We start from the raw sequence: 27,897 nt of genomic DNA on the forward strand, positions 1-27,897 counted from the left end.
TCGGAGAAACCCCTAATTGTCAAAAGGAGTGCTAGTGGGCGTGGCTAAATGTATACAACAAAAAACAAACGAAGGTGGCCAAAGTTACTTCCTATGTGACAAAAATACACAGTGCAATACCTATATATTCTCTTGAAAAGGGGTCATTTTATATATGTTGCATCAATAATCTTGGTACAATTTGATTAGTCGCCCTGTAAAATATGCCACCATGTTTTACAGGGTGACTAATCAGGCTGTACCAACACTATTGATATTGTTTTGACTATTCCAATATTATGATTAGGAGGGGTTCTGACCAAGTTATTTTATTGCCTATTAGCTTCCTGGGCATTTTTTGGTTTACCATCTCACCACTGATATCAGTGGACACTTTTGCGTAGGGTATTACACTCTCTGATAGTTTACAATGGGATTTTACTGATTGACAATACAACTTCACAATGATGCAAGTATCTTAAAGTTGAGTGTTAAGCAAGTTACTTTATTGCCATTCATCATACTGAGCAGACTCTGCCTCCTATTAAGCCACTGACACAATCAGACACTGCTGGAATCAATTATACAGGCAGTGTGGGCTGAATATAGGCATTTTGCAGTTGATCCCTAATTTACACTCTCATGGTTAATATTAGCAATCATTTCCAATTACACATCCTAGGTTGTTACAATAAATTAATTCAGATTGCCTAAATGCTCACCATTTTCAGTTTATACACGCAAATGCCCTCACATTGTTTTAACCACGTCTGCTCACTGCAGCTGTTTTTATTCTTTAGTTCACGTTAATAGTTTTACCCAATGGGTCATTAAAATTGTTTTTATAGCTTGTTATTAGCAGCACCTATAATTCCAAGTGTCTGCTAGCATTTCATTATCAGGTCTCACTATTTGGTATTAGCCCCTATTAACCTAATCTTGCTACTGGTTAGGCTTTAACTCTAGACATTATCTGCCTCTACAGACCACCAATATGGTTTTTTTCTAATATGATGTTTTTGGCCTACATGGCTACCTTCCATACTTTTTAGAGTGTGCGCCAACAAAAAGGATTCATGTTCTCTCTCTATCTGTTCCCTAACTAATTAGGAGAGATCTCTCCAGAAGCAAGCAGGCGAAGCATGGAAAGAAAGAGAATGTGTGAGGATGATTTATAGGGGTGTTTTAGTGCATGGGGTATAGCTGTGTGGTGTCAGAGGATGCAGGTAAGAAAGGAGTTCATGTGAACTGAGAAGTGGAGAAGGAAGGAGAGATGGAGATATATGCATAGAGTTAGAGACATAATGAGGGTGGTAGAATGAAACATGTACTTTGAAAAGAAGTGAGGTCATAACAAATATAAATCGTAGAGGCGGCATCAAAGCAATAGTTTAGTGTTGAGATGTGAGTGAGGCCTGGGATAGAAAATGTCCTCCTTTCCAGCGTAGTTCAAATCCAGAATTCAGGGACAATAGGTGTTCCATTGTCCACTTGTTCCACTCCTGTTGAACTCCCTGTTAAACTCCACACTGCATTACACTTTTAAAAAGGGCCACTTTAAAGATGGGCTTCTTTACGTGTAGGCTGCTGCCCCTGCAACTGTTTTCAATGTAGTTATTATTTTTTTAGATCTACTTCGTTATTTCTCATATTTTTCTGTGCTACTTCAGGCTTCCACTTATTTAGAGCTACAATCTGTCTTCGCTGTGTCAATGGGAGTGACATTTTTTTCAGGGTTCATTATTATCCTGCCTGGGAAAGGGGCCAAAGCAGAACGTGATTGTGAGTCCTTATTGGGTTAAAGGGGGGATTATGTTGGACTTTGGACTCTAAGACCCCCATATGAGACCACGATACGAGAGAGACTGAGTAATGTGATGAGACTGTGCAATCATGCACTAATGGCCCCTCCCGCACTCAAAATTAAGTGAACGCTCTGTCACTGCCAACGGAAAAGGAGGGTCCTCCTCTCCCCTTCTTCTTGCTGTAAGATGGTGTTTTGCGCTCCACATGAGCGCAGAGTGCGATCTCCACTACAAAAATAAGCAATTAGATTTTGACATCATAGGACCCCAGGAATGCCAGACCCATGATGTCATACCTAGGACTCCCAAGGGGTTAATCCTATATTTCTGTGCAGGTCCACCGTACATTTCAATGTTGCCGTTTTCCTTCCTCTAGCACACCTACACTGGTGTGGTCACTTTACTTATTGCAGACGTGAAAGGGATGGGCTATTTGCTATGTACATATCTCACATGGGTTTTAACCTGATCACTTCCTCTAATTCTACACACAGGTTGTCGCTATAGCTCTGCTAGGGTTAACTAAACATCCCTCCATTGGTGGAATTCTTGCTGACGCCAGCCTTGAAAACCTTACATATATATATATTTTTTAAAAAGGCTTGATCTTTTTCTTTCCAGATTTGAAACAGGTTACAGAAGAACAAAAACACAAGTTAATCTGCTGGTGAGTGTTATCTGCGTCTTGTGCGTATTTTATCCATTAGTTTTAGGACTATTCCTCTATAGACTTGTATATTTAAATGTCCAGTGTTTTATAGTATCTTAAATGTACAGGATAAGCATTTTGCAGTAGTCTTGTTGCGCACACAGTACATTTTATTCACGGCTGGTTCCATGTGGTTTCTTGCAACAACTGTACTCCGTCAAAGGGTGGTTAATTATAGTGCAGGGGCTAGCACTGTTTTGTCATTAATATCAATCGTTTATTACATAATAACTAGTGTGATGGTACTAGGAGGTACAGCGTATCATGACTTTTATCTATAGCATTCATTAAAATGTTAAATGATGCCTTGTACTTACAAGAACGTTAATTAAGACCATGCACCAATATGCCATAATTAGAAATGAACACTCTGCAAGCTAGCAGTGAAGGTTCAAAAAGCGTGCATGCCATTTAGGCCTTATTTGCTAAGCAATGCTACCTCAGAAGTGAGCTGCAAAGAGTCGTATTTACTAAGTCTTGCTGGAAAGTGTCTTATAGTAAATATGGCTATTAAAGTTTAATTGGAACCTCTTTAAAATCTTAGCTGAAATAGTAGAATTTATTTTGATTTGGTAAATAAAAATACCACCTGTGGTGCATTTGCATGTCTCAGACAGGACTGCAACCCTGTCTTCCCCCATTATCGATAAGCAAACAATGCTTCCCCTGCAGCCAGGGATTCTGGGTAATAACATGCAAATGAGTACAGCCACTCTTTACTTCTCTGCATGCGTTGTCTTAATTTAAAGTACAGGTGAGTGGGTCAGTGAGTAAAGACACTGACTCTGACAACAACAACACTGAGGTCCAAATCCCTGTATCAGCTCCTGTGACCTTGGGTAAGGTCACTTTATCTCTCTGTGCCTTAGGCACCAAAAACATAGATTGTAAGCTTTTCTGGACAGGGACTGTGTGCGTAAAAATTCCTATGTGCAGCGTACCGCGCACTATACTGTAATTGTGATGCACTTTGAGTCCCATTGAAAGATACGTGCTGTATGAAATAAGTTATTAGTTTTTTTTTATTATTATTATTTGAATTTTCTTCTCTCTCCCTGACCCCAGAAATGGCTCTGAGAGCCACTAAAGTTGATTATCTCAAATGTGAGAATGCAGGTCCTCACAACACCGCTGAGTTTGACAACCCGAACCTCATTTTGAGAAGAGGACAAGAATTCACACTAAAGATCTCTTTTGACAGGGAACTGACCCCAAAAGACAAGGTCACACTTCAGTTTTGCACTGGTAAGAAACTAAACGTGGTTGCACTGAATGTATCATTCTGTTGAATTTTGTAAACATCTTATTCCGTCACTTACATAGTTTAATATTTGCATTTGAAGATGGTTCATGCTTTTTAATTTTAAAAAAAGTAATGAAAAGTACAGATGAGCCCATGTTGTGCCTATGGGACCTGCGTTGCGTTACAATGCAGTGTGTTGCTTACACCCCTGTTTAAGAATACCTACTGTACATGTCTCAGATTGTTACCTCATTTGCTGCAATAGGGGCCTGCGACACATTGCAGCAAATTAGGTGCAAACCTATTTTACCAACAGATGATGCAGTACTATGAATGTGATACATTTTTAGAGAAATCCTGCAGGAGGTAAGCGGAGCACAGCGAAGCAAATGCAGGGGCCCTGCATTTGCTTCGCTGTGCTCCGCTTACCTCCTGCAGGATTTCTCTACTCGTCTATTACCAGCGTGATGCACGCCTAAGGAACTGCTGATACCTTCCAACCGTGAGTACCCCAGTCCGCTCACCTGCGCTCTGGAGGTTATGTTCCTTGTACCCATATACTTCCTAGTGGGACTACAAACTGTTCTTAGGTAATCAGATATTTTTCACTGATTTTACCAGTAGATTCAGGTCCCGCCCGCCAGAGGAAGGGGTTAATTATATGGAACACACGGTACTTATATTTGAGAAGACAGCCTTTCCACTTGTCCTTTTTCATGATACATGATTTATATATTTCTAAAGAATACCATATAGCTGAGCACGGTATTGGAGATCTTTCTCCTACTTTTCAGTGATACATTTTTATCCTACCCAAGAGGGGGCACATTGCTGGCCAGTGCAGTGGAAGCACCTGTAGCAACGGAGGTGTTAAAATACATAGGCACAGTGGTCGAAGTGGAATTGTACTAGGGGTGCACAGAGTACCGCTACTTTTACAGATCCACTTCTGTTTTATTTAAAGACTTGTTTGGTTTGTGTGTTTTTAAAAAAATAAAAAAATGATTGGTTAAAAAAAATATCCCCCAATTATTATAGCCCATACTGTAGACACCTTTCTAATATGAGGTACAAGGTGCTTGGCCTCAATATGCAACATGTTTGGAATTTCGTGACATTTATTTAAGCACTATGGCCACGGAAAGTAAATTTCATTCAGATTTGAAATGTTGTTCCGAAATTTAACTCAAACATGTAAACAAACATAGAAGTTTGCAAAGTTAGGATTTGAAACCCAACAACCTACCCATCCTGATTTTCTAATAATAATAAAATATCTCGGGATCAAAAACTCAAACTGTACACGTCCAATGTTTTAATGTTTTCCAAAGTATTATTTTCCCTAAATAGATTATGCAGTTCAAAGTTTTATATATATATATATATTTTTTTTTTTACATAAACGAAGACAAAATACAAAATAATGCAATCAACTTGCCCGGGGCGCCAACCAAAAAGGGGCACCTCCGCCATCCTCAAACACCCCCACTGCTCAGATCTCCCCAGCCGCAAGGGTTCCTGCTGCTCTGACGTCACCTGCGAGAGCGCGCGCACACACAGGACACCCAGTGTGGTTGCCAGCAGCCAGGATACACCTTCAAACCCCCCGCGGTGTGTGGGAAATTCATAAGGGTCTCGGCTGCCAGCAGCCAAGCCGAGTGCCCTACTGGACGAGCGCACTTACAAGCGGCGTCGAAGCGAGGTGCCCAGCGGCTGGAGAGACTAGAGCTGTGTTGACATTCAAAGGTGGCGGTGGAGCGCCGGTGGGGATTTGGTCCCGGCCAAACATCCCATTCCGGTGCATGGTAGACTAAAAACTTGGCACCCCTGTAACAATACAATTGTTTTACAGGGGCAGAGGCAGAATATCAGAATGTCCCCAGATTACATGCTCTCAATAACCCACATACATTGTTGAGAGAGTAACTAGCAATAGTGTAGGCTATAATGTAGTTACTATCTCAACAATTTATGTGGGTTATTGAGTGCATGTAATCTGGGGACATTCTGATATTCTGCCTCTTCCTCTCTATCTGAAGCAGTAACTCTCTCTCTCTCTCTCTCTCTCTCTCTCTCTCTCGCTCTCACTTTCCTGGGGCATAGGACTAAAAGTCCTGACCTGGGTTTATAAGGGGGTGGAATAAGTGGTGTAACTACCTTCCGGGATGGCCTGTTATGCTCAGAGGGAGGGGAGAGGCGCCCAAAGGGAGTCGGGACTCTCCCTCTGGACTCGATGAATCCCCCCAAGTGGTTTCAGAGGCCCCACACTCTCTCACAGCAATGAAATTAATTGGCAGAGGAGAGAGTGGGCCCTCAGAGCAGCCCTCCTTCATCAACTTCTCAGCGTCTCGCAACGTGGTGCGTTGCAATGATAACACACCGACACGTGATGCCACGACCTTGCCCGGGGGCCCAATACAGCGTAGTTACGCCACTAGGTAGAGAGGGGGGGGGGGGTGGACTGGTGAGGAGGGTGAAGAGTTGCAGATGTAATGTTGAGTGCGGGGGTCTGGGAAAGATTTGTTCAGATTGGGTCTTCCTATCTACTGGGTATACATTTCTGCATCAGTCAGCCAGGCCCCTCTCCGCCGTCAGGCCTGGGATAGTTGTAACGGCTCCGCCCACCCTGTACAAATGTTATTAATCTAGGGAAAGCTCTTAACAAGAGAGTTTACCAGAACCATTTTCTTCTCCACTTTCCCACCCCCATGTTGAATTTATTCCATTCCCCTCTCTCCGAAAATCTTCTAACTTTACTTCAAAGATGACAATTTGAAACAGGCACCTAATCCCTATTAAATTCTTCAAACTACTGCCTGTTCATGCAAAAGTCACTCCATTTGCAATTCACCCAGCGGAGCAGCTCATGTGCGCGGCCCAGTGCTAGTATATAATGCTTTACTTAACCTGCAAACTATGTCATTCAATGAGGTGCCACTAAATAGATTTTCCTTGCACGTTCTCTAGGTCCTCGGCCAATGCAATCCAATGGCACTCTGGTGCTTGTTGAATTGAGCTCTGAGTGCCTGACAAAGCAGTGGAGCGCTGCAATCCGCCAGAGGCATGGGAAAGAGGTAATTCCTGTAACCAGAGCATGATATGCCCCCTTGGCAATGAAGTGGTTAACAAAGCAATTTATGGATAGAAGTTTCCTAATCTAATTCGGAAAGATGAGACATTCAACAGAATTCCTCCAGTCTGTTATCTCACATGTTTCCAGGCAGTATTTCTCCTTCTACCTGTCTTTATTACTGCTGTTATTATCCATCATGTCAAAATAATTGAACAAAACTAACTAATAACATACACTAAGCGCTAAACCTAATAACTGCCTGTGAGGCAAATGTGCCTATTGCACAACTTAAAAGTTTCAAATGTCAAAATAATGTATTACTTTATACTTCTTATTGTTTTGTGCATCCTTTTTTTATTCTTGATATTCTCCTCCCTGTGATCACTTTTCTCTTGTTGAGTGTATTTTGTTGACAATGTTGGCTATAAGGGGGGGGGGGGGGGTTGCTAAAGTAAAACCCTGTTTCAGGCTCCGATTGACAAATTCCTAACAAGGCACAGCTGGATTATCTCAAGTTTTGAGCCACCGGAACATGGGAGAGAGAGGAGCGGTCACAAGAAGCTGAGGACTTAACAGAGTTCAAGATAGTGTCCCAAATTGAGCTAATGACAGTAATATTTTTGTATACAGCAGGACTTTATTGAACTTGCTAATTTTAGGACCTTCTCTATTGCACTTTATTAGGTATTAGCGCCACGGGTAACATTTTGTCCTCCAGACAGTAAGTTAAACCTAGGTGATTGATCTTCAGGGCAGTTTTAGTACTAACCCTGGTTTCAACATGATGGTTTTATTCAATAAACTACAATTATGCTGATCATGGCACGATTGAACAGAAACTCCAATTGACTTCAGTTTAATAAACAGTATAATTTGATGGTCAGATAAGAACCATTTGACCTACCTACAGTAGTTTGCCCATGTTTCTGTCTCTTATACAAACGCAGACCCTCCTTAATCCATGGCTTTCTTACATATTTAGGAGAGACGTGTGTCTGTCCCAAGCAATTCTGAAATGAAGACATTCTAAGACTGTAAATCATTGAGGCAAAGTGCTTTTCACATCATTTTCTAAAGAGTTCTTCCGTGTTTATGCTGTAGAAGCAGAAAGGGAGAGGAGGTGTTTTCACATTTTCTTGAAAAAGACAGTGGAAATGCAAGTATTTTAATAAAATACTAGTGGTGGGACTCCATATCTCTCACCACCACACTTGAACCACTATTTCTGTGTGGTTTGTTAGACTGGGCTATTGAAAAAGCATCAGGTAGCTCTCCTAAGTATATTTTTAATTCTTTAATAATCACATCATAAACCGACGTTTCAGTCCCGTGGGGACTTCATCAGAGAAAAAAAAGGAAGCATTGCTTTAAAGTTGGTGTATGTATGTACGTGTGTGTGTGTATATATATATATATATATATATGTATGTATGTATGTATGTATGTCTGTACTAGTATGTAGATCTTTATTTATATAGCACCCACAATGTACTCAGCAGTTTACATAGAGACAATACAGTACAGGGAATTATAATAATACAATAAGTGCAACAAAGTCACACAATAGGAAAGGAAATCCCTGCCCTGGGGAGTTTACAATCTACAATCTAAACATGTGATTATAATGTTGAAAATGCACCTGCCTGACGCTTCTTCAACTGCTACTGGGAATAACAGGACATTCCCTGCATCTGAAGCTCCTTTACGTAATTACCCTATTTCCTCAAATCTAAGACGCACTTTTTTTTTTATTTTCACATGTCTGAAATCGGGGTGCGTCTTAGAATCGATGTATTAACAGTACTAACCACTTCTTTTCACTTACCATGTTTCGGGAGAGGTCCCATGTTAGCGGAGGACGAAGTGTGCGGTGGCAGGAGAGGTCCCCGTCCCACGTCTGCAGGTGAATGAAGATAAGAAGACAGTGGACGTGCGGTGGCGGAGGCACCTAATAGATCATAATAGTAGGAGCAGAGCGGCATAGGGGAACGGCTTGGGAGGTGCACACTGTAACACCAGAAGTTGACCGGTGTCTGACTTCCGGTTACAGTGTGGACCTCCCAAGCCGTTCCCCTATGCCGCTCTGCTCCTGCTCAGCTCTCCTACTATTATGATCTCCTGCCACTTCCGCACACCCGCTGTCTTCTTATCTTCATTCCCCTGCAGACTTTGGACCTGTCCTGCCACCGCACACCCACCCGCTGTCCATCTTCAACCATCTGCAGACGTGGGACCTCCCTGACGCCACCGCCTGCTTCATCCTCCGCTGACATGGGACCTCTCCTGAAACATTGTAAGTGAAAAAGTAATTTTCCTCGATTGTAAGGTCCAAATCGATGGTGCGTCTTACAATCGAAGGCGCCTTACAATCGAGGAAATACGGTATATCTAACCAACAACCAGAGAAAATTAAGAGTGTGCCATACGGTTTCTGACATGGACAGGGGTGAAGGAAACATTGACATGCAGCTTTCAAGATCCTCACTAAAAATAAAATCCTTATATAAAAAAGTACATCTTTGTGTTAATGATACATTCTTTTTTGATGTTGTTATTCTGCTAAGGCACATACAGTATACCGGGTTCTGTAGATTCCCAGTAAAATAATCAGTATCATCACTTTCTCCTAGTACCTGGTTGCTGTCACTAGTCCTCCTGATGCCATTGTTGGAAAATACTTTCTGAGTGTAATAACTGGAAAAGGAATTGTTTACCTTCCTTCAGATAGTCCTATTTACCTCCTGTTCAACGCTTGGTGCAAAGGTAATCATTTATCCACTTGGTCGGAGTTTACTAAATAATAACGTGACGTTAAGCCTATGCTAATGAGATGTAGCTCGGATGTTGTTTTCGCCTATAAGTGTAGTTTTGGGTAATATCAGGTTATGAGTCCTGATTAACGGAGCTTGGTGCGTCTCACCCTAAGTGAGACTGCCACTTCAAAAAGGTACCACAAAGTGCATCGGACATGTTCTGTGATGATACATACGATGTTTGTGCATTATGTATACAACTTTCATTCTGTTGGACATATAATATCTTCATCTCTGGATCCGCCTTTTGCTGCTTCCCATATTCTCTGACTTTCCTGGTTCACTGTGTTGTCATATATTACTTAGCATTTTCCATTTTATAGCTTCTCTTCCATGGAGACATTTTTCTGTCCTGGAATCCATAGGACATTAAAAAGGCCTCTGACCATGTCATAGCCAACAAGCTAATGACTAATGGCAACTTCATTATGTATGTATGCATGTCTTTATTTATATAGCGCCATTAATGTACACAGCGCATCCAGAGATTTGAACTCACATGCATTTCACCAACACATTATATTAATAATGCATTAATAATGCAACCATTATTAAGTGGTATTAAACATGCCACCTTTGACAAACCATGGGTATCCAGATTCTGTTTATGGACACACATATAAATCAATGTGTGTGTCCATTTTTTAGCGGTTGAAGCCAGTTTCTTGAGGTTTCGATCTGCTGCATTAAACATCTTGTACAGCCAGGCATGAGTTAAGGAAAAGGAAAGTCAGCTACTCAAAGAATACCACACAACATGATACATGGGAGGTCGCTACAATAAGACGTGTCGGCTCAAGCTGTCTTTCTCCTGTTTTCTTAGATGACAATGTGCACATGCCCAGCGATGGCGGAAGGAAGGAGTATGTTCTAAATGACACAGGCTACATTTACGTGGGATCGTCCAATAACATTTCAGGGAGGCCATGGAACTTTGGGCAGGTACTTACACTTCTTGTTAACGTCACTGACACAAACATTTTCTACAAAAAACACCGAAAAAAACCCAAATGAATCCGCTTGGAACAAAAATGCACTATTATGTTGAGGTAAGAGCGTCACATCTTATACAAAATCAAGGATTCTGATCTCTTTTTAGAAAAGGCAAAAACTAACAGGGGCAACACTAAGAAAACACTCATAGAAATGACAAACATTGGCCTATCTTGTCTGCCCATAAAATAAAAACAAATACAAAATAATACATTAGGCTGATATACTGTTATTTCGGCTTATCCTTCATTCATTTAAAGCTAAAGGTAAAGTCAATGCTTTAAGAAATATATTTTTAAAAGAGGAATGCTCATCCTCCAATGTTGACCTCGGTTTACATGACACCTATTGATTAACAACGCCTATTGTCAAAAAGGAAGCAGTGGCATTTTATATATCAACAAACACACAGAACTCCAGCAAGCTCTTTTTGGTAAACCCTGAGCTCCCACAAAATATATATGTATGTAAGTGTCAAAAAGGAGAGCTATTGAGCGTGGCAAATGTATACAACAAGCGACAGAGAAGCCCAATTCTACATCCAATACACAGTAAAATACTTATATATTCTCTTGAAAAAGGGTCATTTAGTTTAACCGTTTGGCCAAAGCATTGTAAGCTTGTGAGCAACGACAAGGCATGACCAGATATCGCAGGTCCTAACACTACCAGATAAAATACTAATATACCGCTATTAGGATTAAAATTCTCTATTAGGAGGGAGAAAGACCAATATTGGATCTATATCCAGTAAAATGAAAAGGACCTGCTGACTTGGGTAGTGGGGAGGGACGGGCTTAAAACCTGGGAAGGAGGAGCCACTTTCCTCAAACAGCTGAGACAGCATTTTTTATATCCCAATTAAAATTGTCTCAATTTTAATATGCGTTCTAGAGTTACTTAAAAAAAGAAGTGCCAGTCATTTTGTGTGTGACATCCACTGCATTAAAGCTTCTGACTGAGACAACCTCTTTATGGAGAGCAGACATACCAGACTCTGTCTCTCTTTCTCTATTCTCTCCATCCCTCCACTCTCTTTATACACCTAGAGTTTGCATTCGCCCAGCCACTGAATCCAGTCAAAAGCATAGAGAAGACAAGCATAATTCCGGACACTTTGCTGTTCCGTGCAGCTTGAGTTGGAACATTCCTTATTCCAACATTCTGGATGGTATTTCTAAGTTAGGGATGGGTTAACCAAGATGGATTGCATGTGTGTCTGTATTCTACTTCTGGATACCTACTGTAAAACATGGGTGGCGTGAAGCAGCAGTACTGCAGCTTGACTTGGAGAAATATGGCTGCTAAAATATTAGAAGCAAATGTCTTGAAAACCATTGCTGGGTTTGAGTGAAGGAGACAACATTGGGACACTTAGGAAGCAATGTCCTTTATTGATATTCAACCCAAATAAATCAGACCTATTCAACTACAATAATTTGAACCATTAGAATTAGGTTTGTTGAAACAAATCTATCACCGTCTCCTCATTGCAAAACTCGGGTCAAATTGGAGAAAAAAAGCTGCACTATATTTTTATCACAGCATAACATCCCATTATATTTTATGGGACCTTATTTTTTAATAATCTGGGCAATTTGTGTGCTTCATTTTTTCCCTAGTTTTGCAGCTAGGAAACTTTGATACATAAACCCATAAGTCTTGTGTAAGCAGTTTCTAACAAAGGCCCAGATTCACTAGAAGATAAAATTCTAGTTAAGTTCAGATAAGCTTAGTTGGTTAGTTAAGGTAAGCTTTAGGGTGCTTTAAGCCCCAAATATTTGAATTGGAGTTAAGGCATGCTAAACAGTAATACTCTTTACTAATAATCAATAAAGGGAAGGATAGCGGGACTTACATTTAGCTCTGTCTATATTTACGATGAAACAAATATGGATCGTTTTTTGTGAGAATGTTTCACTTTGATGGGATCTGAGGATATAATCCTCTGAGGCTCCAACCAACACCAACCAAACATGGGAACACACTACTTTCACCCATATGCTCAAGAGAAGAGTTACATTTAAAATGTAGACTTCACTTGTTTTCTCTGCATTATAAACCCCCCATAAATATAATACAAACAAAAAGTTTACCTATCCTGGGTCTTGATGAGTAACTGTCAATGGGCGTATAATTACTCTTTCACTAAGTGAGAAATATCTTCCTTTTTTTATTTTCAAAACAGTATGAACTTGATGTTTTGGACTGTTGCATGTTTCTCCTGGACCGCAGTGGACTCAAACCAGAAGTTAGACGGAGCCCAGTTGTCATCTCCAGGAAATTCTCTGCCATGGTATGTCTGATACAGCACTCTCTCAAATAAATCAAACATACGGTATCCCAGAGTCATATTTAAAGTGAATCAGATTTACTAGTATCTTGAAATGTTAGTTAATATTGTTTAATATAGTTAAATATAGATATATTTGAGTCTTTAAAAACAATTCCAAAGAGAAAGTTGATGGGTTTTTTACCATTTATTTCAGGCAGTACCATGTGACCATATGATGTGATCACAGGAAAATCAATGATGTTTATGAATACATGAGCAATATGAGAATCAATGAAGTCTTCCCCATGTTCTGAATATTCAGTCACATTTGTGGTGTAATCAGAGTATTAATCCATTTGACACTTCAAGTATTTAAAATCTCGTTTTCATGCTCTCTGGCTTCTCGTGGGTTTACTCCGATGACATCACAAAGTCATCACAAAGTGATGCCATCAAAAGAAAATTTCACAAAATGATGTAACTGAAGGAAACATCCCATAGTGAAAGGGCCCAGACCGAAATAAAATGAACTTATTTAAGAGTCAGATATATCTCTATTTCTATCCAAATACTGTCCAACATAAAAATAAACCGTAATATGTTGACGTTTTAAATATATGTAATATGTTGAAGAAGGGTTCAGATTCAAATGAATGGGACAACAATATTCTCCAGAGAAATCAGCTTTCAAAGCATATTGAATAGGGACCGCGGACACCTTCAGATGCAATATGAGATGCACATTTCTGTGCATCATCCCACACTTGACTGGAGTTGTAATCATTTTGAAACCACAATCTTCCCAATGTCTAAAAGATTCAGAACAGAGGCAGTAAAATCCATGCACTTTTTCCACAGGTCAATTCCAATGATGACCAAGGTGTCCTGACCGGAAACTGGTCTGGCAGATATAGTGCAGGGGTTTCCCCCATGACTTGGACGGGGAGTGGTGCCATTTTGCAGAAGTACTACAAGACAAAGAAACCTGTTCTGTTCGGACAGTGCTGGGTTTTCTCGGGAGTTCTCACCACAGGTACGAAGAAAGACATCTTTGAACGATCACTGTGGGACATTCCACATCCATATTTAATTGGCGCATTACTTGCAAAGCCACATGGAGGTGCCCACACAAATAACGGCATGAACTTGTATGGTTATTTGGATAGCTTTGCAACTTTTATTTCCAGATTGCCGTGTTAGAATCTTTTAACTGTAGATCCCTAGTAGGTTAGTGTCAGGGCTGAATGTGTAGTCTCACGTATAGTACAAGTTATCTAAAGTTGGTGGGTAAGTAAGTGCAATAATCAAACATTTTTTGTTTTTAAAAGTAGCAGAAAGAAGGCCAAATCTCTCACCCTGCTGGAGTGTCTACCTTGCTCTTCTCTATGGTGCTGCCCACATCTCCCACACACACACACCTAAGATGTTTTTAAAATAAAGTCTTAAGAGATCAGCCCTATTTTGACAGGTTCAGGCTCTCTTAACATTACTTTTTCTTCCATTAGCACTAAAAGTAAATCGAGATGTATTTTAAAAGACAGACGTCCATTTTTTTTTTAAATTCAAGAAATTGGAGTACAATAAAATATTAAAACTTTTGAGCAGAAAAAAAAAACAATTCTTACATCACAGAGAAATGTTTGTCAAAATCGAATAGCGAGGAGGGTGCTTTTGGAAGTTTTTGAGGCAGTCGTGTAACATGAATAATTATTCTATTTATTCAGCCACTGCATTGGGAAGGTGCCTGGGAGACATTAGTTCAGGTGACTTAATAGCTAAGTAGAGCAACGGGGAAAGCCGGCTGGATGCTAGATTGTGCACGGAGAGGTATTAGCAGTATAAAAAGTGAGGTGGTGATGCCACCTTTATAGAACCTGGTAAGACCTCACCTGGAGTACTGTGTTCAGTTCTGGAGGCCATATCTGGTGGACATCAACAAGTTAGAGGGGGTGCATTGTTTACAGTTCAAAGAAGCTCAATATGTAAAATGTAGAACAAAGAAAGGAGAGTGAAGATATGAGTCAAACTTTGAAATACATCATACACAGTAAGTGTAGGAGGGAAGCATTTTTCAGAGAAGGGGAAATGCTAGAACAAGAGGTCGTGGTCTGAAGCTCGAGGGTGGCAGGCTCAGGGGAAATGTGAGGAAGTATTTCTTCACAGATGTGGTGGTGGATTCATGGAACAGCCTCCCAACGGAGGGCTAGCACAGTAAATGAATTTACAACTTGGGATTTGCACAAGCCAAGGATCTTGTTAGGTCTGACATTTCACGGGAGGTAGCAAAGTGCAGACTAGGTGGCCCAAGCGAAGTGGTCCTTATTAGAGACGGGCGAACCAGTCCAAATCCGTTTCCCTGAATCGCCTGTTTTTTTTTTAGACCTAAACCGTACCCCCCACCAAAATTCATCCGCCCATTGGGTACTAAGAAATCTGAGCGGATTCTGCCCAATCCCGCCATTGAATAAAATCCGGGTGGATTTTTAAGAATCCGCACTCGGATTCCATATTCAATCCGAAATCGACATCACAGATTGTTAAAAATCTGCTCCCTCTGCCCCCTCGGATTTAATCTGAGGGCGGATTTTTAACAATCCGACCAGGGATCACGAATTCGCCATGCGGGTTGTCAGTGATAGGAAGAAAAAAAAAATACAAAAAAATGTATAGCCCTTTCTGTTACTAATCTGCAGAAATCCGCAGACCAAAAGAAACCGGCCAATCCGAGGCGGATCCACATCAACCACACATTTTTCGCTCATCCCTAGTGATTATTTGCTGTCATTTTCTATGTTTCTATTTATTTCTTGTTTCCTTTTTTCTAGTGCTACGATGCTTAGGAATCCCAACAAGAAGCGTGACCAACTTCGCTTCAGCTCATGATACTGAAGAGAATCTCAAAATTGATGTGTACTTGAATGAGAAAGGAGAAAAGCTAGAGGACTGGACCTCTGATTCAGTTTGGTATGTGTAACCTGCTTACAGTGTAATGCCTGAGCTAGCCAGGTATACATATTTTCACAATGGTAAAAGAAAAAGGACACAGTGGATTTTTTTTTATATAGTGAAAAAAGTGGATTGCTTTTTCAAGCATTGTGCACAATATTGCAACACACTCCAATAACATGGTGTCCAGCCCATGCTAATAAGATATAGAACAGCAGTTGTTTTTTTTGTTGCATATAATAAGTTTTGTGGATATGCGTTAACCGCAGGGAACATGATATCCATTCCTGGTTTGGATAAGGCCGTGATTATACCCAGAAACGCATGCGGTGTCGCGTGTAGCGGCGTTGCGCAGTGCCAAAACAAGTAACTTACATCCAATGAAAGTGCTCATACCGCAAGCGTCAGTCGCGTCGCGCAAGACGGCTGGGGAAGAGACTGAGAAATTTGTTTTTTTTTCTGGCGACAGCTGTGTCACATGAGCGATTCAGCCAATGAGGGCGAACCACTCACAGCCACGCCTCCGCGCCTCCTCTGCTTTCCCTCCCCGGTATAATCAAGATGCTGCTCGGTGGCAGTGCTGGGTGATGTTACAGAATAGCGCTGCCGCCTTGCGGCACTTGGTATAATCAAGGCCTAAGGTTGCGTTTTGGGCCGTGAGTTAACGGAGCTTTGACGATCTTACCCCAAGAGTGGAAATATATAGCAAGCTTTGGAAGAATTCACCAGTAGATGGAAATGGTGGGTTGTAGCCTCGGCTGTTACACGACATGTAACTTCCCACCAGGCCTCACACATACTGTACCAATGAGTCTCACACTGTTACTCAGGAAACAACATATAAACAAATATCTTCCTATCACTGTAGGAATTTCCACGTGTGGAACGATGTGTGGATGAGAAGGCTGGACCTGCCCAAGGGATATGACGGCTGGCAGGCACTTGATGCCACCCCACAGGAACCAAGTCAGGGTAGGCTGCAGAAGAAAAAGCTAAAAAAAACTGCCTTTATCTGAGATAAAGATATATATATATATATGATAAAGAATCACTGGCACTCCAATAAAAATTCAATAATGAATAGGTGCATGTCCCATATAAATAATAAAAGTATACATTACCGCATAGCAGCAAAAAGGAGACAGCACTCAGGTGAATGAAAATAAATGTATTAAATTGGAGTTATGTGCTGTATTTAATACATTCATTTTCATTCACCTGAGTGCTGTCTCCTTTTTGCTGCTATGCGGTAATGTATACTTTTATATATACAGGCATACCCCGCATTAACGTACGCAATGGGACCGGAGCATGTATGTAAAGCGAAAATGTACTTAAAGTGAAGCACTACCTTTTTCCCACTTATCGATGCATGTACTGTACTGCAATCGTCATATACGTGCATAACTGATGTAAATTACGCATTTGTAACAGGCTCTATAGTCTCCCCGCTTGCGCACAGCTTCGGTACAGGTAGGGAGCCGGTGTTGCTGTTCAGGACGTGCCGACAGGCGCATGCGTTAGCTGCCGTTTGCCTATTGGCGACATGTACTTACTCGCGAGTGTACTTAAAGTGAGTGTCCTTAAAGCGGGGTATGCCTGTATATATATATATATATATATATATATATATATATATATATATATATATGCAAATATAACTGTATGCTCATCTGCATGTCTCAGGCAGGTCTGCAACCCTGCCTTTCCCCATTATCACCCAGCATACAGCACTTCCACTGCAGCAAGGGATTCTGGGAAATGACATGCAAATGAGCACACAGTGTCACTTTTTGCCTCAATAACCATTTTTAACATGGTTCCCTATAGGCTTAAGCTTGCTGCATGGTCACAGCTTTGAGCACAGCCAGGGTTAAGGTGCATACCCAGAAAACCACCCACAGACAGCTGTTTCGACCTTGATGGGTCTCATCAGTGTGGGGTTGATTTTACTGGGAATGCAAGAGAGGCTATGGGATAGGCTAAACCATAATACTGAGTTAAGTTATGGCGAGTAAAAAAAGTGACAAAAACCCTCCACAGGAAAGCAAATATGCAAATATAACTGTATGCTCACCTGCATGTCTCAGGCAGGTCTGCAACCCTGCCTTTCCCCATTATCACCCAGTATATATATATATATATACTTACTCCCACCCTGAAAAATAATGGACTGCTGCTTTAAGCCTTTCACAGTTGCATAGCACATAACTACCAACATTTTAATCCACTCAGATCCACAGTTGTCCATTATTGACTTAACGAGGCGTTTATGTAAGTTACTTGTAGTTAGAGCAAGCAAAAGGGATGCACATTACTGTTACAGTACCTTTTCCGTGATGGAGAGGCCTGCCAGACATTGCTATTAAGGCAACATTATGGGTTGCAGCCACAGGAAACACAGGAACATTAGGCAGCACATGTCCCATTTCTGTGTGATGTCATTTTATTGGTAGTCAGAGCAAGGCAAGGAGGGACAAGCAAGTGCATACTTGAGTTGTATTACCAACCCATAGATTTTACTCCCAGGCTGCATGGGTATCTAAAGCCTTCTCCCGCCTTAAACCCTTTTCACTGACTGCCCACACCTCTGAAATGCCCTTCCCCTCAGTACCCGACTAGCACCCTCTCTATCCACCTTTAAGACCCACCTTAAGACACACTTGCTTAAAGAAGCATATGAATAGCACTGGATAATTCTGAACACATGATACATAAAGCTTGGCCCCCTGCAGACGCACTTACCAGGACTCCCTCCTACTGTCTCTGTACGTTCTCCCTACCTACCAATTAGACTGTAAGCTCCTCGGGCCAGGGACTCCTCTTCCTTAATGTTACTTTTATGTCTAAAGCACTTATTCCCATGATCTGTTATTTATTTGATTACCACGTGTATTACTACTGTGAAGCGCTATGTACATTAATGACGCTATATAAATAAAGACATACAATACAATACAATGGGTCAGAAGTCCTCTCGCGTGCCGATCTTCTTGGTCGCCAACTCAAAAATTGCTAAGTACAGTAGGTGGCACTACTGTTTGATATATTTATATATGCTCAGTAAACAGACAGAACTGTGCATAAAGTGCTTCTTTAATGAAGAAAACAACAATTCCTTAGAGCTTCCTTTCTCTAACAGGGGCACATATTACTAAATGGTAAATTCCATGTGATTATACGGAATCCTGAAATCTACCCAATCCTGACACCTTGTAAAAGGTTAGACTCACTACTGCTCTAAGGAACGGATTGATTGAAAGGTGCAGTTCATTTAAGGTTAATATACAGATGATCAAAGCATCTCCTCATCAGAAATAATAAAATAACAATTTAATTGCATAGGTCTCGTTTTTATTACATCTAAGGGGCTGATCAAGCCGTTTTCCGCTCCCAAATTCCCCATTGACTTCAATTGGAAATGTTGCTAGAAAACATCCAGATATGCTACTTAGGTGGCTGTAGTACAAGCCATTAAGTGGGGGAACGGGGCAATCAAATTAAAAGTGATCTAAAGCAGAAACCTAAAATAGCAGTCAAGGAACGAACAAAAGGGAAACTTTTGAAAGGGAAACATCACAAAAAACGTGTATTTGTATGTGTAATCTAAACACAAAACATGAAACTATGAATATGTAGCAACATTGCAAAAAAATGTATTTCAAAACTCAAGAGGATTGCTCCTTTAAACTAACTTTTTGTCATCTTTAATCTTAAACTGTGCTGCATTTATGGTCAGTTAATACCACAACCGCAGTTATTTAACAGACCATGCTATTGATCCACTTTCAGGTATCTTTCAGTGCGGTCCTTGTCCGCTAACAGCCATAAAAAATGGAGAGGTATATCTGTCATATGAAGCCAAGTTTGTGTATGCGGAAGTGAATGCTGACAAGGTCCACTGGCTGGTAAAGGAAATTAATGGTGAAGAAGAAACGACCCAATTACGGGAAGAGAAAAGCTGCATCGGGAAGCGCATTAGCACCAAGGCGGCCAATAAAAACTCCAGAGAGGACATTACATCACAATACAAGTACAAAGAGGGTAAGATCTATTGCCATCAACCTAATCTCTCATAATACTTGTGACAGGGTTAGGTCATGTAGTTCACTTGTAACCAGATGTATAATTTTCATTAAGAACATCAGAATCTGTGGGGCTTATTCTTTACACTGTGACAGTGCCCTGATCTGCTCTATCCCACAGAAACTCACATTAAAGTCAATGGGAGTTTCTATGTTATAGTGCCTTGATCAGCACTATTGCAGTTTAATGAATAACCCCCAAAGAGTGTTATTTATTTTACATGGCAGATCGGTTACATGGCTCTAGAATCCCACTTGACCATAACGGTTTATACTCAGCGATGAGTATATTCCACTCCTTAAGGGTGCTCTAATGCGCTTGGTTCTCGAGATAATTAATAGTTTAGTTGCCAGTATTACTTTCTAGACCTGTCAATAATCATCCAATAGGCAGCTGCAACATCATCCCCCCCAATAACGTTGCGGCTTCCGATTTGCCCATGGGACCCACGAGATTTGGCAGTCAATTTGATTTCTCTAAAGGGGATGGAAAACACAGGCAACTAAATTAAGTATCTTGGGAACTGCATGGTCCCTGGAGCTAAAAATAGCGTGGTTCAGGCCTGGTGGACCCCCTTGTTCAAATTCTATTAATAAACAATCAATTAAAAAAAACAGGTAGGCGAGATTGCTGGTAAAACATGGGATTAGCACTTTGCTGTAGGTCTGCCTAGCTCAACATCCAGGTGTTAACTGACCTGGGTTAGCAGGTGGCAGTTTCTTTAAGGCAATTTAGGGCACTCTTGTCTGTTGCAGTCTGCTACACTGCAATGAAACAAGGGCTTTCATTCTACCTGGCAATTCCTGAACTCCTGCTGGCAGAAGCACCTGGAATGCATCTTTTCAATGAGCTGTTGACCAGTGAAAGGGATTGCTCTGGCACTCCAGATAAGCATGTTTGTTGGACTAAGCTTAAAAATACATGTAGCCCTGTTTCCCCCAGAACACAGGAAGCTACCAGTGCTGCTATTATACCTGTTGGCTCCAGGAGCCTGAGCCTCTGCCACGGAGAGCCTGGGGTGTACACTTACTCTGGTGCAGCGCCTCCACCTGTGAGGAATCCCAGCAGAGCGGAAGCAGCCCCTCACAGGATACACTAATAACACCCACACAGTTACTGCAACGATATGTATAATAAGAATAATATGACTCTCCCTATATACTGTAGTAATTGTGTCCACAACTACCCCACGCCTCGCAGGGCCTTTCTCCCCAGCAGTGATTCCCAACACCGTGACCACAATAATGCGTTGTCCCTTGGTCACTTAACCCACCAGTGTCCCCAAAGAACCCACCCTTATAGGCATGATCAGCGCCTGTGTTTGTACCGGTTTTGTTGGTGCACTTTGCAGACAATACCTGCCGGGCGTGCCAGCACCCGGTCCGCTAAAACATCAAAAAGGATCCACTCTCCTCCATGACATCATCAGGGGTGATCCCACCCAGGTGATATCTCTCTCTCTAGGGAGATCTGGTCCCAGACCTCTCCTCAGGGATGTCAGCCTCCACTGTGTCCCTAACTGTCCTGCATTGCTAAGGGGATCCGTTCCCTATACTAGGGCTGTCTCTGAAGCAACAACAAACTTAAAGGATGACTTAGGGCCTATCTTGGGCCTAGGGGGGTTTGCTGGCCTAGTGCAGAGGCTACTTGCCCCTCTGCACGAACCCTCTGCCCCTATCCCTGCCTGTCACACACTGACTAACGTGGTCTGACTCTATGACTATATCCTGGAGCCAGTGAAAACCATCGAGCCCTATTGGCTGCTGCGTACCAGATGACCGTCCTCGAGGCTCATGGAACCTGTAGTTCCCATCCCGAAGCCTTTCCTTATTGGTTGTCACATCTCCAGCGCATGCGCAACCCAGTAATGGCCACCGCACTAGTCGCATGCATTGCGCATGTGCAACTCACAAAATGGTGGCGCCCTGAGCGTTTGGGCCGCCGCGGAGCCTCCGAAGCACCGGAGCGCTCCCTACACCTTGCACCCACCTCTCTGAGGAGCCGACTATCCGTCGCTGACTCCAGTGACACTCACACCCTCCCGCAGCGCACTCGCATGACCCTTGGAGGTAAGGGGGATCACGAGAGCCCAAAGGGTCCGGGGCTACATACAAATATAATCAGAACATATCCCTAATCTCAGCAGCAATCCATATTCGTAATAAGCAATGGAAACTAAAGCAGATGCACACATGTTACAAGCAAGGATCTTTTAACCCTCTATAAAAAAAAAATACAAACCTTCTCAAGACTCATAACCCCTAGTAATCCTCGGGGTGCTTTTAGCAAACACACATTGTAAACCCGTCTGTAACAGGTTGCTTAGTCTTTATGGTGTCACCTAACACCACAAGGCCCAGCACTCTAGTACCTCTTATGGGGTCCTGGGAACATCATTCCTGTTTTTCTTATTTCTACACGCGATCGTGTCTGCAGCTGTCAGGGACATGTGAACAGGGTTGAAACAATAGAGGAAGGCTTCTGATTGGTCAGAGATTGATCAGGCACTGATTGGTGGCCATGTGATCACTGCCGCAGCAATCACATGGTCACATTATTGGATCACCCATGGCACTTGGGTGTTGCAGCACTGAAAGTGTGAAAGAAGCACATATTTACGAAACATTGTTACTCAATAAGACACCTTCCGTGTTTGAAGAGGCTTTACTGCCCATTAACTTGAATGGGTTGCAAGGGGGCCATAAATACTGAGCCTTGCTGGAAGGTATCTTATGGAGTAGCATTGCTTCGTAAATATGGCACAACATGCCCATTGAGACATCTAAACCTCATGTAGGAAACATTTGCAAAACATTGGCGTGCTTCAAATGCTGAATGTGTGTTGTAGCTGTCTCCCGAAACACAATATTACAAGGAAGGAGAGTTCTGCATCGATTCCATATGTTCTTATGGGAATTTTGTTCCTTAAAAAAACAACAACAACAACAAAAAAGTTCGTTTCCAATTAAAATGATCCAGACACTACAAGGCAGCAGACTACTGCATAAAGGAATTGTGCTGACAACTCTCCTCCCAGACCGTGCAAATGGAGAAAGAAAAAGAAAACAAATTATGGTGCAGTATGCCAATTACTGTTGACTAATAAACCAATACCAACTAACAACACATAACGCACAAGACTGACAACACACCAACACTAGCAAGGCTAAAAAGTAAAATTAAAAAGCTATTTATTAACACAACTAATGTGGGTAACGGAGGTGGGATGTCCAGAGGGGTAAAACTGGAATCCCACTTACAGGACCCCGGTTGGGTAAAGGCAGTTTGCAGAGAGTGGATGGTGAAGTCCTCCAAAGATGGCGACCGGAGCTCCCTCACGGGCGTCCCCACGTGATGTGGGTGGGAGATGAATCACTCGAGTTGCAGGGCTTTCCGGCGGATGTGAGGGGCGTGACGTCACAATAAACTGCCTTTACCCAACCGGGGTCCTGTAAGTAGGATTCCAGTTTTACCCCTCTGGACATCCCACCTCCATTACCCACATTAGTTGTGTTAATAAATAGCTTTTTAATTTTACTTTTTAGCCTTGCTAGTGTTGGTGTGTTGTCAGTCTTGTGCGTTATGTGTTGTTAGTTGGTATTGGTTTATTAGTCATCAGTAATTGGCATACTGCACCATAATCTGTTTTCTTTTTCTTTCTCCATTTGCACGGTCTGGGAGGAGAGTTGTCAGCACAATTCCTTTGTTCATCTGATGACTTCCAATTGGACTTCACCTTTATGGTTTGGAATTTATTGACTCTAATTTTTTTGGCGCCGGTTTTTCTTTGACTCCTACTGACTGTACGGTCAGTCTTCACCTGGCTGCCAGTTGTTTGTTATATGCACTAATCTAGTTTGCCTTTATTATTTATTAGCGCTGTTTTACACCATCTTTTTCTGTGTTAGACTACTGCATATATACAATAGAGGGAATAGAGCAAATTACATAAAAATTCAACATACTGTAGTGGAATTCCTGCCTGAAAGAAATTAGTAAAGATCTTGCACTCTCCTTTAAGTCTAAGTCAGGGATTCACAAAGCTCTGATAACTGATATTGGAGCTCGATCTGCGCTAACTACCATTTAAGTCAATGCCAGTGAAAGCCTCCCTACGTTTCTTACTCTGTCTTGAGCACTATCTCAACTGGACTCACATGCCTATTTCTATTTTAAGAAACTACTGTACTCTGTCTTGGAGTCTCTTCACACTCTAAACCCTGGTTGTGGATTTTACTGTGTAATGGAGCCAGGGATAGACTAGAATGTAAAGAGAACATAGAGGCAGCATTGAAAATGTAGTTGTCTTTCGGTTCTATGATTTTGTTGTCTTCCTCTTGTTATCTAGGGTCCCCAGAAGAGAGGAAAGCTTATGAGACAGCCTGCTCATACCTAAAGACAGACATTTGTTTAATTGCTGCTCCACCCCCACCTCCTCCTGGCATCAAATTACAGATCATAGGTGAAAAGGACTTATTGCCTGGGAACCCCATAGACGTGTGTATTTCTGTTGAAAATGAATCGAATGAGGCAAAGACAGTGAACGTTATTGTCGGCTGTCAGCTACAGTCCTATACTGGCAAAGTCATTGCCAACCTGGCATCCATCACACAGAGCGTTGAAGTTGCAGAAAAGCAAGGTACTTTTGTTTTGTAGCCCACTGAATATGTTGTAGGGGGGGGGGGTGGACTAACAAATAAAGGAAACCTAACCATCCCTGACAGTGCTAGCCACATCATCTTTGAAATTGAGATCAGATAAGGGCCAATTGTCACATTTACTCCGCATATAGAGACAAGGCAACGAGTATTCTAAAGCTTGCCTTAAACTAGCCCGGTTACATGCTGGGTATGTGCTGGGCTAGTTTAAGGCAAGTTTAAGGCATTTCTGCAGTGATTAATGACCCATCGGATTAACACAGCAGGGGTCCCTGGCAGTCCCATTCAGTTGAATGGGACAGCCAGGTCCCCCCGCTGTTAATCTGATGGGCCTTTAGTCAATGCAGAAATGCCTTAAACTAGACCAAGCATGTACCTGGGTCTTTTTGGCGATTGCCACTGGTTTGTGTTAGAATAACCGTCGGCACTACAGTACACTACATGGCTGTATTTTTTATGCTAATCACTTTTTGTTTGTTTAACCATATGGGAATCATGATAAAGAAGGCCAACTCAGAAATATTTTCTTATACAATGTTGACAATATACGTAATGCTTTATACTGAATTTACAGGCTCACTGAGGGCCAGTCTAACCTACTTTTGGTACACTATGCCCAGGACATACTTGAAAACGAGAGGTAACTCTCAATGTATTACTTCCTGGTAAAATATTTTATAAATAAATAATAAAATTATTTGCCCAAGGTGACTAACGGTGGGATTCAAGCCAGTTTCGCCCTCTTCCAAAGCAGTGATCTTACCACTATGACGGTCCTTCATTATGTATGTGTTGTACTTTCACTGCGTGCAGCTTATTTTTCCACGCCTTCTTTTCCTTTGCTTGGACGGGTAAAGCTGCCTCCGTCCCACTGAAGGTGGCAGCCGACCTCTACATGCAGTCTGTGATCTTGGTGGAGGACGAGCTCATCATCCGGGTCAACGTCATATCTGAAACCAAGGAGACGCAAGAGAAGCACAGCGAGAGCATGGTGATAGCATTCAGCTATCCTCCCATCATGGTGGAGGTAAGAGGGTGCACCCAAGGTCGAACCTCACAAAGTAGAGACTTCTATTTGATGAAGACCAATGTCTACTACAGAGTTGTCTATTACTATATCAAATACTGGTAAACATGCAGTGTATTCTTGTACTCTGTGACCTCAATCTTTCACAGCATCACAAAAGCAATGTATAAAAGGTACAGGCCCATGTTTACTAAGTAGTCCTCTGCCGAAAGACACCTTCTGGTACTAGAAGGCGCCTTATAATACCTTACGCATGTTTTCATTTGATTTTTTTCCATAATATTTTTTAGGGGTCAGCAGGATTGCGTCGTTAGAGGAGATCGCACCTTTAACAATATAATGATCAGTATCAGTATCTGGCCTGTTACATCACCCAAAACACCTGTTAATATCATTACTCTATTGATTGTTTCTTTTTCTTCCAGATGCCAGAAACCGCAAAGATTGATGAAGATTTCAGTTGTACTTTTACCTTCAAGAATTCTCTTAGTATCCCACTAGAAAAATGTGAGCTGCATGTAGAAGGACTGGGCATATTCAAGCTGGAGCACTTCGATCAAGGGTGAGCCAAAATATACATGTTTTCATTGCAAAAAGGTGGAGATCTTTTAGTGGGATATGAGGACTGATGTTTCACTAATAATAGTGTATTATGTGTACACGGCGATATATGGTAACATATTTTTTTTTACAAATGATGAATTCCAGTACAAAGACCTCTCCTTATGCATTATGTGTAGTATCTAAATTATAGCCGCTGAATAGCATATTTGGAATCCATTATGAAACATTGTACTGTAACATAAAATAACATTGAGTTTGCCTACAAACTTTTTGAGAAGGAATCTGAAAAACAATATTGGCTATATAACTGCAAATACTAACCCTCATTATCCTAATATGTTCTTATCCCCTCCAATCATTATTAAATACATAGGTAGCATGGGGGATAAACCTCATGTTGGTTCGTAGTGTGTTTTGAAGCCAGAAGCTATAGACAAAGGCTATAATTTATGTGAACATGCAGTCCTCTTACTCACTGTGAATCTCTCAACGTCTTGAAGGCCTTTTGAGGTCTAAGTGAAAAAATGATCCCTCTAAAAATCCCAGTTGACTAGGATAGAACACCATGATGATGTCATAGTCCTCATTGGAGATGAGAGCCAATAAACAGTTAGGGTGAGACAAGCAGTGGATTCTGGGGCTGGGTATAGTAGCCATAGTGGTAATCCTTAGTACTGAAATTACTGTAGATTTTAATATATATATATATTTTTTTTAAGTTCTAGGATAGTACAGGTAATTGTTATTGGTCACCCTTTCATATTCTGTATTTAGCTGAAATATCATTTTGTGTGGGATGGCACCTGTAGAATAGTGGAGGACACAATATCTGTTTGCTTGTCTCGTCTGATTGTTCTACACTATATATTAATTTCTACATTTTCTGCATGGTTTTTTTGCACAGGGATATAAGACCAGGAGGAATATTCCGTTCCAAGATCATATGTGCACCGAAAAAAACGGGGGAGAAGAAAATTGTGGCCAAGCTCAATTCAACCCAAGTTAAAGGGATTGTGGTGGAAAAAATGATTACCATCACTAAGTAGGATTTGGAGTCGCATATGGAGCATCTTGCATGTTGTTTATTCATGTAAATGAGCATTAGAGACCACATAACTCATTTCTTCGGATGATCTCTATATAAATAAAGATGCTTTAAGCGTGTGTGTGCAAGCTCATTCTCATGTCCAGTTCATGGAATATCAAGCAAATGCCAGGTAGCAAAGCGTTAATGAGTAAATCTTCACATGCATTTGGGATTTATTTTTACTAGGTAAAATAAAAATATGGCGGATAAAATAAAAAATTGCAACAATAAAAAAATGCACTTTACATCAGGATATACAGTTGACTCTGAAAACAATCCAGAACTAGTTTACACGTTGCATGTTACACACAGCCTGCTCTATATATTTAACAGTAACATACTCTATGCACTATACTCACTACAGAAAAGACACACACAAAAAACAGGAAGTGTAAATCAATTACATGTCTTACACGAGCTCCCTACAATCTGTTAACATCTCTCACACGTTAGGCAAGAGTCAATGTACAGTATTGACCCAGAAAATGTGTACTTGGGTGCACAGCAATGGTTGTAACAAATATGAAAACCTTGAACGGTTGTCAGCTCTGGAACTTTATACCACTGCTCATGCTAATATAAGCTATACATGCTAATATAAGCTATACAAAAACACATACAGATGTGCACAGTTTGGTA

General features: G+C 41.4%; 1 protein-coding gene across 1 annotated transcript in view; it reads left to right on the forward strand.

Moving 5' to 3' along the window:
- Positions 1-27,349, forward strand: part of TGM4 (transglutaminase 4) — a 48,899-nt gene extending 21,550 nt beyond the window's left edge. The window contains exons 2-15 of the mRNA XM_075586708.1: positions 2,406-2,451; positions 3,559-3,738; positions 6,704-6,810; positions 9,440-9,572; positions 10,446-10,564; positions 12,804-12,911; positions 13,749-13,923; positions 15,716-15,854; positions 16,705-16,808; positions 19,629-19,880; positions 24,271-24,561; positions 25,438-25,607; positions 26,033-26,169; positions 27,076-27,349. Of these exons, the coding sequence (XP_075442823.1) occupies positions 3,561-3,738; positions 6,704-6,810; positions 9,440-9,572; positions 10,446-10,564; positions 12,804-12,911; positions 13,749-13,923; positions 15,716-15,854; positions 16,705-16,808; positions 19,629-19,880; positions 24,271-24,561; positions 25,438-25,607; positions 26,033-26,169; positions 27,076-27,217 (2,055 nt within the window). The 5' untranslated portion in view covers positions 2,406-2,451; positions 3,559-3,560 and the 3' untranslated portion in view covers positions 27,218-27,349. The remainder of the gene's footprint in view (positions 1-2,405; positions 2,452-3,558; positions 3,739-6,703; positions 6,811-9,439; positions 9,573-10,445; positions 10,565-12,803; positions 12,912-13,748; positions 13,924-15,715; positions 15,855-16,704; positions 16,809-19,628; positions 19,881-24,270; positions 24,562-25,437; positions 25,608-26,032; positions 26,170-27,075) is intronic.
- Positions 27,350-27,897: the final 548 nt, after the last annotated feature.

The sequence above is a fragment of the Ascaphus truei genome, chromosome 2, assembly GCF_040206685.1.
Source record: "Ascaphus truei isolate aAscTru1 chromosome 2, aAscTru1.hap1, whole genome shotgun sequence".
NCBI classification, from domain to species: domain Eukaryota; kingdom Metazoa; phylum Chordata; class Amphibia; order Anura; family Ascaphidae; genus Ascaphus; species Ascaphus truei.